At 25.4% G+C, this 13,266-nt stretch overlaps 3 protein-coding genes across 4 annotated transcripts; 1 reads left to right on the plus strand and 2 right to left on the minus strand.

Annotated features, from left to right (window-relative positions):
• Window positions 1-3: 3 nt before the first annotated feature.
• On the minus strand, window positions 4-3,830 carry LOC114131845 (enoyl-CoA delta isomerase 1, mitochondrial-like). The gene is made up of 6 exons (XM_027997158.2): window positions 3,478-3,830; window positions 3,163-3,287; window positions 2,933-3,079; window positions 1,667-1,785; window positions 1,420-1,601; window positions 4-261 (listed from the first exon to the last, which is right to left on the minus strand). The coding sequence occupies exons 1-6, from the start codon at window positions 3,572-3,574 to the stop codon at window positions 104-106; spliced, it is 828 nt and encodes a 275-aa protein (XP_027852959.2). The 5' UTR covers window positions 3,575-3,830; the 3' UTR covers window positions 4-103.
• A 561-nt stretch (window positions 3,831-4,391) lies between these two features.
• Window positions 4,392-5,912, minus strand: LOC114131863 (uncharacterized). Its single transcript, XM_027997188.2, has one exon. It carries the CDS (start codon window positions 5,757-5,759, stop codon window positions 4,671-4,673), a length of 1,089 nt encoding a protein of 362 aa, XP_027852989.1. The 5' UTR covers window positions 5,760-5,912; the 3' UTR covers window positions 4,392-4,670.
• A 245-nt stretch (window positions 5,913-6,157) lies between these two features.
• LOC114131844 (mitotic spindle assembly checkpoint protein MAD1) lies at window positions 6,158-13,211 on the plus strand. Of its 2 annotated transcripts, none has more exons than XM_027997156.2 (11): window positions 6,158-6,770; window positions 6,835-7,016; window positions 7,079-7,246; window positions 8,407-8,610; window positions 8,828-8,958; window positions 9,697-9,972; window positions 10,095-10,239; window positions 10,301-10,641; window positions 10,706-10,878; window positions 10,947-11,137; window positions 12,797-13,211. In XM_027997156.2, exons 1-11 carry the CDS (start codon window positions 6,584-6,586, stop codon window positions 12,983-12,985), a joined length of 2,187 nt encoding a protein of 728 aa, XP_027852957.2. In that variant the 5' UTR covers window positions 6,158-6,583; the 3' UTR covers window positions 12,986-13,211. The 2 variants fall into 2 exon arrangements, with proteins under 2 accessions (XP_027852957.2, XP_050058217.1); XM_050202260.1 differs by having other exon boundaries at window positions 6,646-6,770; window positions 6,821-7,016.
• The last annotated feature ends 55 nt before the right edge of the window (window positions 13,212-13,266 follow it).

Raw genomic sequence — 13,266 nt, forward strand, 5'->3', positions numbered from 1 at the left:
ATATGAGATTTGCATTAATTTTATTCTTATACAAATCGATAATATATTTGTTTAATATTATAAAAAAAGTAAATTATAAATTCAAGTATAACTTTATTTTATCTTACTTTTTTAAAGATTGTAAATAAAGTTCAAGATTTTTTTGAACAGTTGGAGATTGCATGTATTTAATAACAAAATCAAGATCTTTTTGTTTGTTATCAATTAACCATTGAACAGTTGGCTGACGACTAATATCTTTAGTCATCTTATAAGCCCAAGCTGTAAAAATTAATAATAAATAATAAATTAAAATTTTGGCATTTATATTTCAGAGGATGACACACTCAAATGTGTTATTAATCTTATTAATGTACAACAGAGGAAATTTTATATAAAAAATAATCAATTTTACTTTCTTATTTTTGAAATTGGAGTGAATTGACTTTTACAATTTAAAGGTAATATTATTATCCATTTTATTATTGGTATTTCAATTTTACAATAATGTATGATCATTTTAAAATTTACAAAAAATAAAAAGTTATAATTTAAAAATTATTTTAATTTACTTTGTAACTAAGTATACATAACCTGAACGCTACACTTTATTAACAGTTGTCCCCTATCTATCAACAACAACATAATCCCCCAATAACACAATGTTAAATACCTAGGTATCCATCTTGACAAAAAACTCAATTGGGCAAACCATATTAAAACTAAATGTAAATCTTTAAATTTATGTCTTCATTCTAATAGAAATCTATAATGCTCCAAACTTCCACTAAGAACCAAAATTCTAATATGTAAGCAAGTTATAAGACCAGCCATGACTTACGGCATCCAAATTTGGGGAGCACCACTAAAGTCAAATATTAGTATACTCCAATCTTTCCAACCTATAAACTTACACATCATCACAGGCACTCCTTGGTTTGTCAGCAATCAGTCCCTTCATAATGACCTGAAAATCCCAGCTCTTTCTGAATTAGCCTCTCAATCTTACAAAAAACTAAAATCCGCTTATCTCCAATCTCCGTTCTTTAACTAACCCAATCAATCCATTGTTTTGATTAAAACGACGCTGGCCTAGAGATTTACTAAACATTTAAATTAATTAATAATTTGATGAGTAATGAAATTTGAAGTGTTGTCACTGGACACCCCTCTCTCTAGTTTATTTGTCTTTTTGTTTTCTTATAAGCCTTCAAAATTTACTTGTTGTATAAACTAATATATACAAATTGTAAATATTCATTTTTAATAAAATAATAAAAAAAAAAGCTAAGTATCTATTAAGTAATAAAAGTCTTGGAAATCAGAGATTTTATGGATAATAATCTGCGGTACCATTAGGCATTAAGTTATATAATAGGTTAATTTAATAAATAATCGATTATAATTGATTATCTTGAATGAAAACTGAATATTACTCACGAGATATCTTTTGAAAATTATTCAAAAATTGTGTTCCTTTTTTAAGAGCACTATTTGCATCTGGCAAACTTTCATCAATCAAACCAATTTGTAATGCTTCATCAGTAGTATACATTTTTCCTGTAGTTAATGATACTTCCGCTTTCCTTTGACCAATAACTGCTACCATAGTATCTTGAAACCTAGAAAAAAAATAAATAAATAAAAAAAAAATATAAGTTTTAAATTTTATTGAATCTAAATTTACCATTTTGGAGCAACAATTCCTAATTTAGTCTCATTAAGTCCAATTGTATAATTTGGCCCAACCATGACTCTATAATCACAGCTCATGGCAAACAAGCAACCTCCTGCTGGACTATGGCCCTTTATAAAATTGTTACAAGATATACAGTAGTATTATATTTTTTTTTATACAATAAATTAATAGATCTTAGATGATGTTGCATTTGTAAGTATACAATGATGTTTTAACTTATGTGTTGTCTTCATCTTACTAACATACAATATAATAAATTTAAATTCAGTATAATCCATTTTATGCTATTTGCTTTAATATTAGAGTCAATTATCCTATTAACAAATTTAAGAGTAATTGTAAGTTAACTCAGATTTTTTTATATTGTACATAACTAAGAACTGTAAGAAGATCACAAATGTAGGTACAACATCCTCTAAGTGTAAGACCAAATTCAGGGCCGGATTAAGGTTTTTGCCGTCCATAGGCTAAAATAAATTTATCACCTAATTTACTTAGGTAAAATTTGCTTTCGTTTCGACCGTTAATATTTGTTGCCCTAGGCATTAGCATATACAGCCTAAACGGTAATACGGCCCTGAGTCCAAATTCCTAATAATTTAAAAATAATTTGTGCAATTATTTAATTAATTTAATTAAAATACATTCGGAATAAAATAATATATAAATTTTATATAAGACAATTTAATGTAATAATATTCAAGCTCTAAAAATAAATATTATTTTAACCTATTTCTTAGCATGCTAAGAGCATACATTGACTTAATTAAATTGGTACTTTTCGGTTATCCCAACTACCAGCCGATGCCACCACTGTCGTCTTCAGTCAATTGTGAAAACCTAACCAAATAACTATTTTTTAATAATTATTACCAACCATTGTTAGTAAAATTATGGGCATTGTTTATTAACCCTGTAACCACGGATTAATCCGTGCCTGTGATCTACTTTACGTGGTGTTACATAGCAAATCGAGGGATATTTTCGTTTTGAATGTCCAAGCGAGCGAGTGGCAACCAGCCCCCAAATTCTCATCTAGACAGTTATTTGGTTAAATTTATATAGTATCAAAAGCACAATAATCCCTTTATAAGTGTTTCGAAATTGCATTGCTGAACATTTCCCTCCTCAAATTATCTTTTAAATTATGTCGTTTAAATTAAATTAAATCAATTTTTTTAAGTGTATTAATTTAAATTTTTGTTATAAACATAAATTACAATATTTTAATCAATAAATATGTAATTGCTTTACATTAATGACAGATACAGTAGGAAATGAAGTTGTATAAAGTGAAAGCCACGTATCTTGTAGGGTAGTCCAAAATTTAGATAATCTATCAGGATTTGGATTATAAAATTCAGTTATGTCTAATCCTGCACAAAACACTTTCTGAAGACCCTGAAATTATAAAATATTAATACAAATATATATTTGATTAAAATACAAAAAAAAAAATACATTAATTAAAAAAATATACATACTGATGTCAATATCATTCCACGGATTTTATCTTTTTGTAATTTATTAAGTTGAGTATTAATTTCATCTAAAAACTCAAGGTTTAAACTATTAACGGGTGGTTTATTCATTGTCACAGTAGCTATGCCTATAAAGACAAAATTTGAAATGAACAGGTATCTTAGGTACTGTAACTATAGACTAAAGTCTAGAGAACCTATATAATAAATATTATAATATAATATATTATGAATAATATTATTATATAGGCTCTCTACTATAGACTCTAGTAATATTATAACAACAAAACTTGATTAAAAATATAATAAAATATATACCTGATTTTTCATCAACTGTTGACTGTAACATTGATTGTGAAACATACCGACAATTGATGAATTTATTAGTCGTGTACAAAATATACCTTCTTAACATTTTAATTTTTTTTAAGGAAAACTTTAGTTGAGGTCAATTAAAATTAATAATTATCTCATATATTGATCATAAAGTGATGCTTTAATGAAATAAATTGTTTATGAAGTAAAAAATAATAATATAAAATATTTTATTTTTTAATTAAGCTGAGAGTTGAGAAAGCTAACATAGCAATATTGCATTACTACCTGGGCTTCTGGTATTTATTATTCTTTTATTTATATGTTACACTATCGGTCATAGGTAAATATTCAAGGATCCAGACCTACTTAAGAATTTAGATAGTACATTTTTTTTACCAGTGAAGTATGTATATGTTATCAAGTGATAACGAACATTAGTAGTTATCACGAACCACGATATCTTGGTTGTGGTAGTTATTAATTATTAACTACTGTTAAACGGCATCGTGTACATTGTACAGGAAAACCAACAAGTATATAGTTGAATAATTAACTTAATGAATTCTTTAACCAATAATAAATCAAATTCCGTACAAATTAATGAACTCGAATTATTACATAGTGTAACAAATACTGAGTTAACTTCTTATAGAATGTAAAAAAAATGTTTAAACTACCTATTAATTCTAATACTATACAAAACACTACCAGATAATTATGTTTATAGTAAACACTTAAAACTTAACACAACCATTCACCTTTTTACACTAAACTAAATATTTAGTATTTAGTTCAGTATCTTTTTACAACATATTAAAAAACACATTAATTAAAAAAAATGTTTATAATATTAAAATTTACAAGTTATGTTATGTCTTACTGAGTTTTTTATAATTAAATTTAAATAAAAAATAAAAAATATAATAATTTCCATTTATTACAATATAAATATATTTATTACAAAATATAGGTATCAAGTTTAAAATAAGATTGATAATCTTTAAAATAAACAACAATGATAGGTTAAAAATGGAATGTTTTTGTACAAAATATCTTAATAAATATAGACAAATCAAATTATAAGATTAACAAAAATAAAACCATCATATTGTAATGAGTATCTAGGTTATCGCTTATATGGTTAGTTCTACAATATTTTAAGTAGAGGAGTAGTCTCAATACTCATGTTGAAATTATTCAACTAAATCTGTGAACAAATAAGATTTTCGTGATTTCTCTATTCCGGTCGAACAATTCCCAATGAGAAATTGTTTGTTAATGTCAGTTAAATATTTAATTGCGCTCTGATACATTCTTTCTGATATTTGTATTTCTGTAACAAAGTAATCATTCCTCCATTTTTCTACAAATTCAGAAGATGTATGCCAAATAATACTTGAGCAATTTTTTCTATCAAGCGTAAGAATGTTACTACAATTAGGATTTAAAGCAATAGCAAATTCATTTTTTTTAATGACTTTCATTAATAAATAATGATAATCATTTTCAGAATCCTTGAATTTCATTATAATGTGTGAAATTGGTCCGAGCATTGATTTAACAATATCATCTATTAAAATAGCAAAACAGTCATATGGTGGGGCATATGTTTGTTCATCATCTTCTCCAAATTTAAAACTAACAGAGTCTAACCACAATCTTAAACCGTATTCTACGCATACACCTATACATAAATTACAATTTTTACATATGATGGAATTGGATGATGTCCAATGTTTATTTCTAATATAGATTGATACTTTGTCATAGTAGCAGTCATCTTCTTGAGGATGGAAAACTAAATTTTCTGTTCCTCCGTGACAAAACATATGATCAACTTCATATAGCTCTACTGGTAAGACTCTGCGAAAATTAAATGATTTTCTGTCAATTGACTTTTGACATGAGCAACATGTAATAAAGACTTCTTCAGCACTTTTCACTTTAGGCATGTATTTAGGTGTGAATGAAAAGCAAGACGATTCAGTTTTGGGACAACTATTCAACTGAGCTCGAAATAGTAGTTTGTTGCCATAAACTTTGATATCTCTTACTTCATCTTCTTCAAATGTATACTCTTTAATGTTTAAAATGTATATGTCTTTTTCTGCCAATGTTATACTAATTGATTTAACATCAATTTCTATGTCATAATCAATAGGTACATTATCGGAAAACGTTATATAAACTTGACATGATAATACGTATATTTCAAATTCAATACATACATGTTTAATGTGCATTTTAGGGTATAAAACGATTATAAATTGAAGCACAAACATAAACAATCCATTTACGTTAATCGACTTAAAAATAATAAAAATTAAAAACTATCACTATGAGTACATGACAATAATTGAATAATATACAATATTAATTTAAAAATTATGGTTATTATTTAAGAATTAAGGCCAACTAAAAACCATAACCTCAAATTTTAATACTTTTTGAAACACTTTTTTAATAACTTCTTTGAAAAGAGGTATGAACATATTTATCCATTCGAGTTGTGTACCAACTAATCAATTGGTAACGGTAAGTTTAATACTTAGCATAATTTAATTTTTGGTTTTATAGTAAATTATTAAGTTGTAATATAATATTTAAATTATTACAAGAAATTAAGTTTAAATTCTGTATTGTACTTGATGAATTATTAATATTAAATGTAATATAACTTGACGTGTGTCATCGTGTTGTACATTTGTACATTCGATGTAATGTCATATAATTCAAGTATAACATTACTATACAAAATTATAAAAATGTTGTGTTTTGTAGATTTTGTTGTTACCTAATGCGATAATCTTTACTTTCGTCTTACAGTACTTGGGTTAGCAAACCGACGCGATAACATTTGTTGATTGCTTAAAGATACATTATTTAAGTTATAATGTTATTTGACGTTTATTAAGTATTTATTGGTTTTTATATTGTTATATTATTATTCCTTTATTACGTTTTGTTAATTATTTGTTTGATAGTTTTATAATACGTTATGGGTTTTTAATAAAAAAATAATTTAAAAAGTACTTTATATTGTATGAACTTAAATATTTTTGTATTAAAAAAATTCCATAACCATAAATTCTAAACCATAACAATCATGAATAAATCTAAAGATAATGATCAAACATTTGTAATTAAAATATTGGACGATTTACGATCGAATAATCGGTCTAAGCCATTAAGGATGCATTATGATACTAGCATGATTTCTTCAAATGATTCTTTGTTATTATCAAACAAACGACGACGTTCTTGTAGTCCAGATTTACAAGAATCTATGCTAAGTATGGTTAAAAATAAAAATAATAAAAACTTATACCTTTATAAATAACAGTTTTGTATTTTTAGCTCCTGTAACTTCACCGTGGGAATCTCGTCGTATAAAACAAGAGTTGGTTAATGCTCGAGCAGAAATTGCTTCTCTCCAGGAAAGAAATAAGACTCTTTTCAATCTTAAAAAAGAATCTGATATTTTGTTTGAAAAAGAAAAGTCTGCTTTAGAACACAATATTAACAAGTCAAAATTAATGGTTTGGAATATTTATAATAACATGTTTATGTATATTTTATCTTCTTGTTTTAATGATTTTAGATTGATCAGTTAGATAACAGGCTTAAAGAAATCCGGTATGAAAAATCAAATTTAAAAGAAGAAAATGATAGTTTAATGAAGAAACTTGAGTCATTAGTGGAAGAAAACAAGCGTTGGACATCAAATCTTGAAAAAGAAAATAAGGAACTTGAAGATAAACTTACCAGTGTAAATATTTCAACTTAATAGTTTTATACATTTTTATTTTAAAAATCTACTTAACAACCATATTGAGATTTTTATTTTTTAAAACCACATTTAACTCATTATAAATTATAAATGATAATCAGATTTAGGAGAATAATTGAACTTTTGTTATCATTCAAAAAGAGTGTGAACATTATTTGAATTTTGCAATTTTGTTTTTGATTTTTATGATTCAAATAATTCAACAAGTATTTGCCTACCTTCTCTGGTCGTTATTTTTAAGATCTACAGATTTTTCAATTTGGAGCTCGATCCTCTGAATCTCCTAAAAGTATTCTATTTAATATAATTATTAATTATTAATATATCTAAATATATTATACAATTTGTAATTCACTAGTATTCATTAACCCCCCCCCCCCTAACCTATAAAATAATTAAAGTCAATTGGAATTGTATTTATTTTTATAAATATACACAACTATTATTTACTTGGTCATACTGCGACGCAAACGTGTATTATCGATTAACGATACTTGAGAATTGAATGACCAATACACTATACGGCAGTATTATACAGTTAATGCATTTATTGTTATTAATCGTGTATTTGATCTATATTTTACTATATCACTGTCTTATCTAAAAAGACTATACTACTTTTGTCCAAAAATAAGAGCGGCCCACCTAGATTTTCTTGGTAGCTCACCAGTTCAATCCAGGCCTGGTGATGAGTGACACTAAACATGTCATAAACCTTGTTAATTGTTATTCAGTGGTCTATGATTTGGTCTGGAAGATGATTAAACTATTTTGATTATTATTAAAACTACCTATAACTATTATTTCGTAGATTATTTAAATAATTAAATTATATAATAAATTTTAAATAATATATGTGTGCGACATGTGTAAATCATTATTTTACTAAAAAATTAAAATTCTATTATAAGAATGTAATCTATATTAGTATAAACTATAGATACATATCTAAAGAATACCTATTTTGATTTGTAAATTACAAAATAAATTTTGATCAAAAACATCTTAAGTTTTTAAATTATTATGTATATAGCAAACATGACATATGCCCATTTCTTATAAATTTTTATGAATTAATTCTATGATATGTTAATAATGTTTATTATTTGATTTAAAATTTAAATAAATAATATTTACAGGTAACTTCAGAGCTCACAAAATACCAAAATGAAAGTGTTTCAAGAAATTGTACTGATTATGAATTAAATGAACTAAAAAAAACTCTTAGGTCAAATGAAAAATACATTGAAGAATTAACCAGCAATTTAAGGAAAAAACAAATTGAAATTAATACATTGGAAAACGATCAAGTCAAAATGAACACTGCTAACCAAAGAATTAAAGTAATTAAATGATTTATTATAAAACATTATAAATAATTGGTACAGTGTAGATGATTCTTTATTTCTTTGTTTATGTTAATATTTAAGTTGTAAACACATAGGTAAGTTATACCTATGTGTTAGAACTTATTAATTAGCTTATTTTTTCTTTTTTAACTCAGGTTAGGTATATTATGTTCTTTTTTAAATTACTAAGACTAATTAATTTTTTTTCTAGTGTTTGGAAAATGAATTAGCTTCATTACAAGAAAATGCTATGGTAGTTAATGCTCAAAGAGAAAAATTAAAACGTTTTAATTCTATGGAAAACGAACTTGTTTCATTAAGAGAAGAAGTAGCTATTTACAGGTAATGATTTTCTTTTAATTATAGTGTACTTTCAATTATCCGTGGAATAGGATGGTAGGGCATTCACGGATAAGAAAATTCTGCAAATAATGATTTTTTTCATTTAACATATCAACAATTACCAAAAAGTATTAACATTAAACCACTGAGATAGATAAGAATGTACTGGAGCTAAGATGTGAAAATGAGTCGGCCACCCCACTCCTGTATGGCTAGAAATTATATGCAATTGGTATGAGTAAATAAATGATTTTCAGGTAATTTATATTTTTATTTTTGGTAAATATAAATTTTAAGTACATATAAAAATAAAAATGTTGGTACCAAAGTTAATGGAATACGACCATTTATCCCAGAGTTATGTTAAGTTAAAATGTGTAGTTTTTCAATGTTATTTGTATTAAGTTCAATTTTATGTCATACGGTGGTGGAGGTAGCAACAGTTGAGACGGCTTATTTTTTTCAACATATAAACATAGGCGAGTTGCTCTAGTATATTCTTATCTATCTCAGTGTATTAAACAAGCTTATTATATTTTACGTCATTATCAAGTAATTGGCTATCACAACCCAATTAAACCCATAATGATGTAAGGATATATATTTTTTATTTTGTAAACATATGTATATAGATGATTCTGCGGAAGACAACGGATAACCGCAACGCGAATAATCGAGAGTACACTGTATTAATTAGTTGTTACATAATTTATAGTATTAATATTTTGATTTTCTTAGAAATGATGTAAAGCAAACAGAAGTTTTAGAAAATAAAGTTGCAACCCTTGAAAGTAAATTAAACAAACATGAATTAATTGAAAAAGAAGCAATGCAATTAAGATCAAATCTAGCAGTTAGTGAGGATCGCTTGAAAGCATGGATAGATGTTTGCCGAGAAGTCTGTGAAAATGTTACTGAATCCCAATGTTATCCAGAATATTTGCGTTACTATGTTGACAATTTAAAGAAAAAAGATTTATTTTTAGTTAATGAAAAAGGAGAATTACAAACCAAGTAAAACATGTTTAAAATTATTGGTTTTTTTATTATTATATTTTACTATTAAAAAATTATTATTATTTATGTTTTTCTTATAATATTTTCCTACTTGTATAATTAATAATATTTTTTTTTAGTATTGCTCGATTGGAATTAAAACTTAAACAAATGGAAGTTGAGTTACTTAAAGCAAAAGAACAAATAGTTATTGGAACAAATAATAATAACAAAAATGAATTAATTATTAAACGGTTAAAGAAACAAATCTACATTATAACATGGGTATATAATACATTTTATCAGCTATTTGAATATATATTTTATTAATAAATCAATATTTTAGGAACGCAATGATTTAAGAGAACTCTTAGATTCATTCCAAAAAGAAGTAACTGTCATAGGTAATATAAATGGTGAAGATACAAAGATGGAAGTATTAGAAAAAGCTATAAATGGTTACAAATCACGTATGAATCAAATTGAGACAGATCCATCTATGTATGTTCCTACTGATAATAATAAACGTTGGATTGAAGAAAAAAATGTACTTTTAAAAGAAAAAGAAGAACTTATTAACAAATGTAAACAATTGGAAGAAAAATGTAGTGATTTAAATGATCAAATAGATCATAGAGCGTTGAAGGGAGATTTTAATTTAAAGGAAACTAAAGTTTTACACTATAAGTATGTAACACATTACTCATTGTATATTAAGTTTCAGCAATAATTTTTTAAATATTTTTTATAGAATGAATCCTGCATCCGAAGGATTTAATCATTATCAAAATGAATTGGCAAAAGCTAAACAAGAAATAGAAAAATTGAAGGAACGTATTAAAGCTATGAACGAAGGTATTTCTATGAATCTTACACAAGTAGTTGATAATAGAGTTGAAACAAATGCATCACAGGAAGTAGAAGGTTAGCTTATTATTTTTCAAGTTAAATAATCTATAATCTATAATCTATAATTATTTATTACTATTTAGGACTTAAAGAAAAATTGAAATCTCAAGAAATTCAAAATCAAAGGCTACGCGAAGTTTTTAAAAAGAGTAGTCAAGAATTTAGAGAATCTGTTTACACCTTGTTAGGTTTTAAGGTTGATGGACTTCAAAATAATATGTATAGACTGACAAGTCAATTTGCTTTTCACGAGGAAGACAACTTGATGTTCCAAGTACTTATTTTTACTTTTTGTTTGAAATTATTTATTTGCTATTTATTTGCTACTTATTTGTATGCAATAAGAAAATTCAATGTTACTTTTAAAATTTAACATTTAAGGCTTGAAAAAGAGTCACATAGGCCTTGCTATCCTAATCTAAACATAAATTATTTTACTTTATTCAGAGTAAGAACATACTAGGTGGTTAATGAAAACACATTGTGGTTTACTCGTCTATTCTTACTTTCATTGCCTTCACTGATTTTTCGGACGTGTTAGCCCCCACTTATTTTTTGGCCCTTGGCACCAAAAAGGTTGCTAAGTTAATACTGGAGAAGTTGGAATACAAAACTTTCTTCCAACACTGTATCAAATGTTTAATTTGGCAACATTGAGGAATAAGCTAGTATAGCATTTATTAGTTTAAAGGAAGAAGCAATATATGCCACTGTCAATGTAATGAAGTTGATAAAATAGACAGAAAACATTAATATAAATCAGAAAGATAATAGGTTTGGGTGACAAATTGTTGAATATTTTGTTGTTGATAAAATCATGGCTTGGAGATTTATTATTATAAGTTTTTTGTGACTGACAGTAGCTTACCTTAAGAGAAATTTGTGTTTATCAAAAAAGCTATGAATTGCTTGATCTGAAAAAAGCTAGGCTTTTAAAATTAAAACTTAGAAAAGATGTAATATTTTTTGGTGATTCTATTGGCGTTCCATAAAAGTATAGTCAATATGTAATTTGTTGGGACCCGTTTAGGATTGTTTTTTATATGATTGTTGTCAATGCATTTATGTTTTGATTGTCTTCAAATTTCAATTTGTTTTTAATAAGAATTTACCAAAATTATTTTATTTTTTCGTAGAATCTAAGTACTATGTATGAAAATAAACATTTAATGATTACTAAATATTTATTCAAAATATACTGTTAATTTTAAAGCAAAATAAACATAATTTTAATTAATATGAACCAATATCCATAAAAAAAAAACTTATATTTTAGTACAATACTACAATTAGATGATTATTTGGGTAAAAGATTAACTTCTTTTATCTAATATTAGTAAAATAAGGGTTTCAAGAACTTTCTTTAATGCATTAAACTAATAAATTTTTAAAAGTCAGATGTAAAGGTTTGTTGTGAAAAAATAATGTTATCCTGTTATTTTTATGAAGCTTGGAGATCAAATATATTTATTATTTGATTCAACATAAGTCTGAAGTTTTGGGGATCTATTGTCATTAAGGAAATTTCTGTTATTGATATTGTTGGATTTATCATACTATACATATAAACATTGGATTTGACATACTGTATGCAAAATTGAAAAAATTTGTGGGGAGAAAGTGAGGTTTTTGAGATAATACGATTAAAAAGAAAAGATATGCTTAATTAAATACTATTATTGAGTCTATTAATATTATTATTTATTAATAATTAGTATAGTTTATAAAAAAATGAAATAGTGATTCTGAGATGCTAGAGAGGTTTTTGGAGTGCATTGGAATAAAATTATAACTTATTTACTGTAGTATATTTTTTTAAATAGGAAAAGATAAGTAGAACTTAACGTAATACATGGTAAAATAAAATATCTAACGGCACATTCAGCCAATGAAGTATAATTATTAATTAATTGATATTTTTATTTTTTTTTAGCTAAATGAAGGTTCAATGCATTTGCTGGAAACTCCTTTTTCAAAAACTATTGAAGAAATGATAGCCTTACATCTTGGTCAACAACGTTCAATACCAGTTTTACTATCTAGTTTGACTATTGACTTATTTAGTAAACAAAGTATGATCATGACTGCTGATTCGACACGGCTTGAATCAGCCATTAACTAGACTAAAAATTCAATATGACTTGAATCAATTCTATCAATATTTATTTTTAAATAAATCTAAATTGTAAAAAAAATAAATATATAATATATATTTATTATTATCTATAATATATAAATTGACTTGCATCAAAATATAATTTATACATTTTTGCATTACACATTATTAAATAAATTATTTAATTAATAATACATTCGTCATACTTTTGTAAGTTATTATTTTTTGTATTTAATAAACATCATATATCTTATAGTTTGTTATTGGAAATTTAAAAATTAAAATTT

This window comes from Aphis gossypii, chromosome 1 (genome assembly GCF_020184175.1).
Source record: "Aphis gossypii isolate Hap1 chromosome 1, ASM2018417v2, whole genome shotgun sequence".
Classification (NCBI taxonomy): Eukaryota; Metazoa; Arthropoda; class Insecta; order Hemiptera; family Aphididae; genus Aphis; species Aphis gossypii.

Excerpts from the sequence above, each read along its gene's own strand:
- LOC114131845 (XM_027997158.2), bottom strand. The coding sequence starts at position 3,574 with ATGTTAAGAAGGTATATTTTGTACACGACTAATAAATTCATCAATTGT. Across the intron at positions 3,288-3,477 it reads AACAGTTGATGAAAAATCAG|GCATAGCTACTGTGACAATG; the intron begins GTATATATTTTA and ends TTGTCTTTATAG. Across the intron at positions 1,602-1,666 it reads GGAATTGTTGCTCCAAAATG|GTTTCAAGATACTATGGTAG; the intron begins GTAAATTTAGAT and ends TTTTTTTTCTAG.
- LOC114131863 (XM_027997188.2), bottom strand. The coding sequence starts at position 5,759 with ATGTTTGTGCTTCAATTTATAATCGTTTTATACCCTAAAATGCACATT.
- LOC114131844 (XM_027997156.2), top strand. The coding sequence starts at position 6,584 with ATGAATAAATCTAAAGATAATGATCAAACATTTGTAATTAAAATATTG. Across the intron at positions 7,017-7,078 it reads TTAACAAGTCAAAATTAATG|ATTGATCAGTTAGATAACAG; the intron begins GTTTGGAATATT and ends TAATGATTTTAG. Across the intron at positions 8,611-8,827 it reads CTGCTAACCAAAGAATTAAA|TGTTTGGAAAATGAATTAGC; the intron begins GTAATTAAATGA and ends TTTTTTTTCTAG.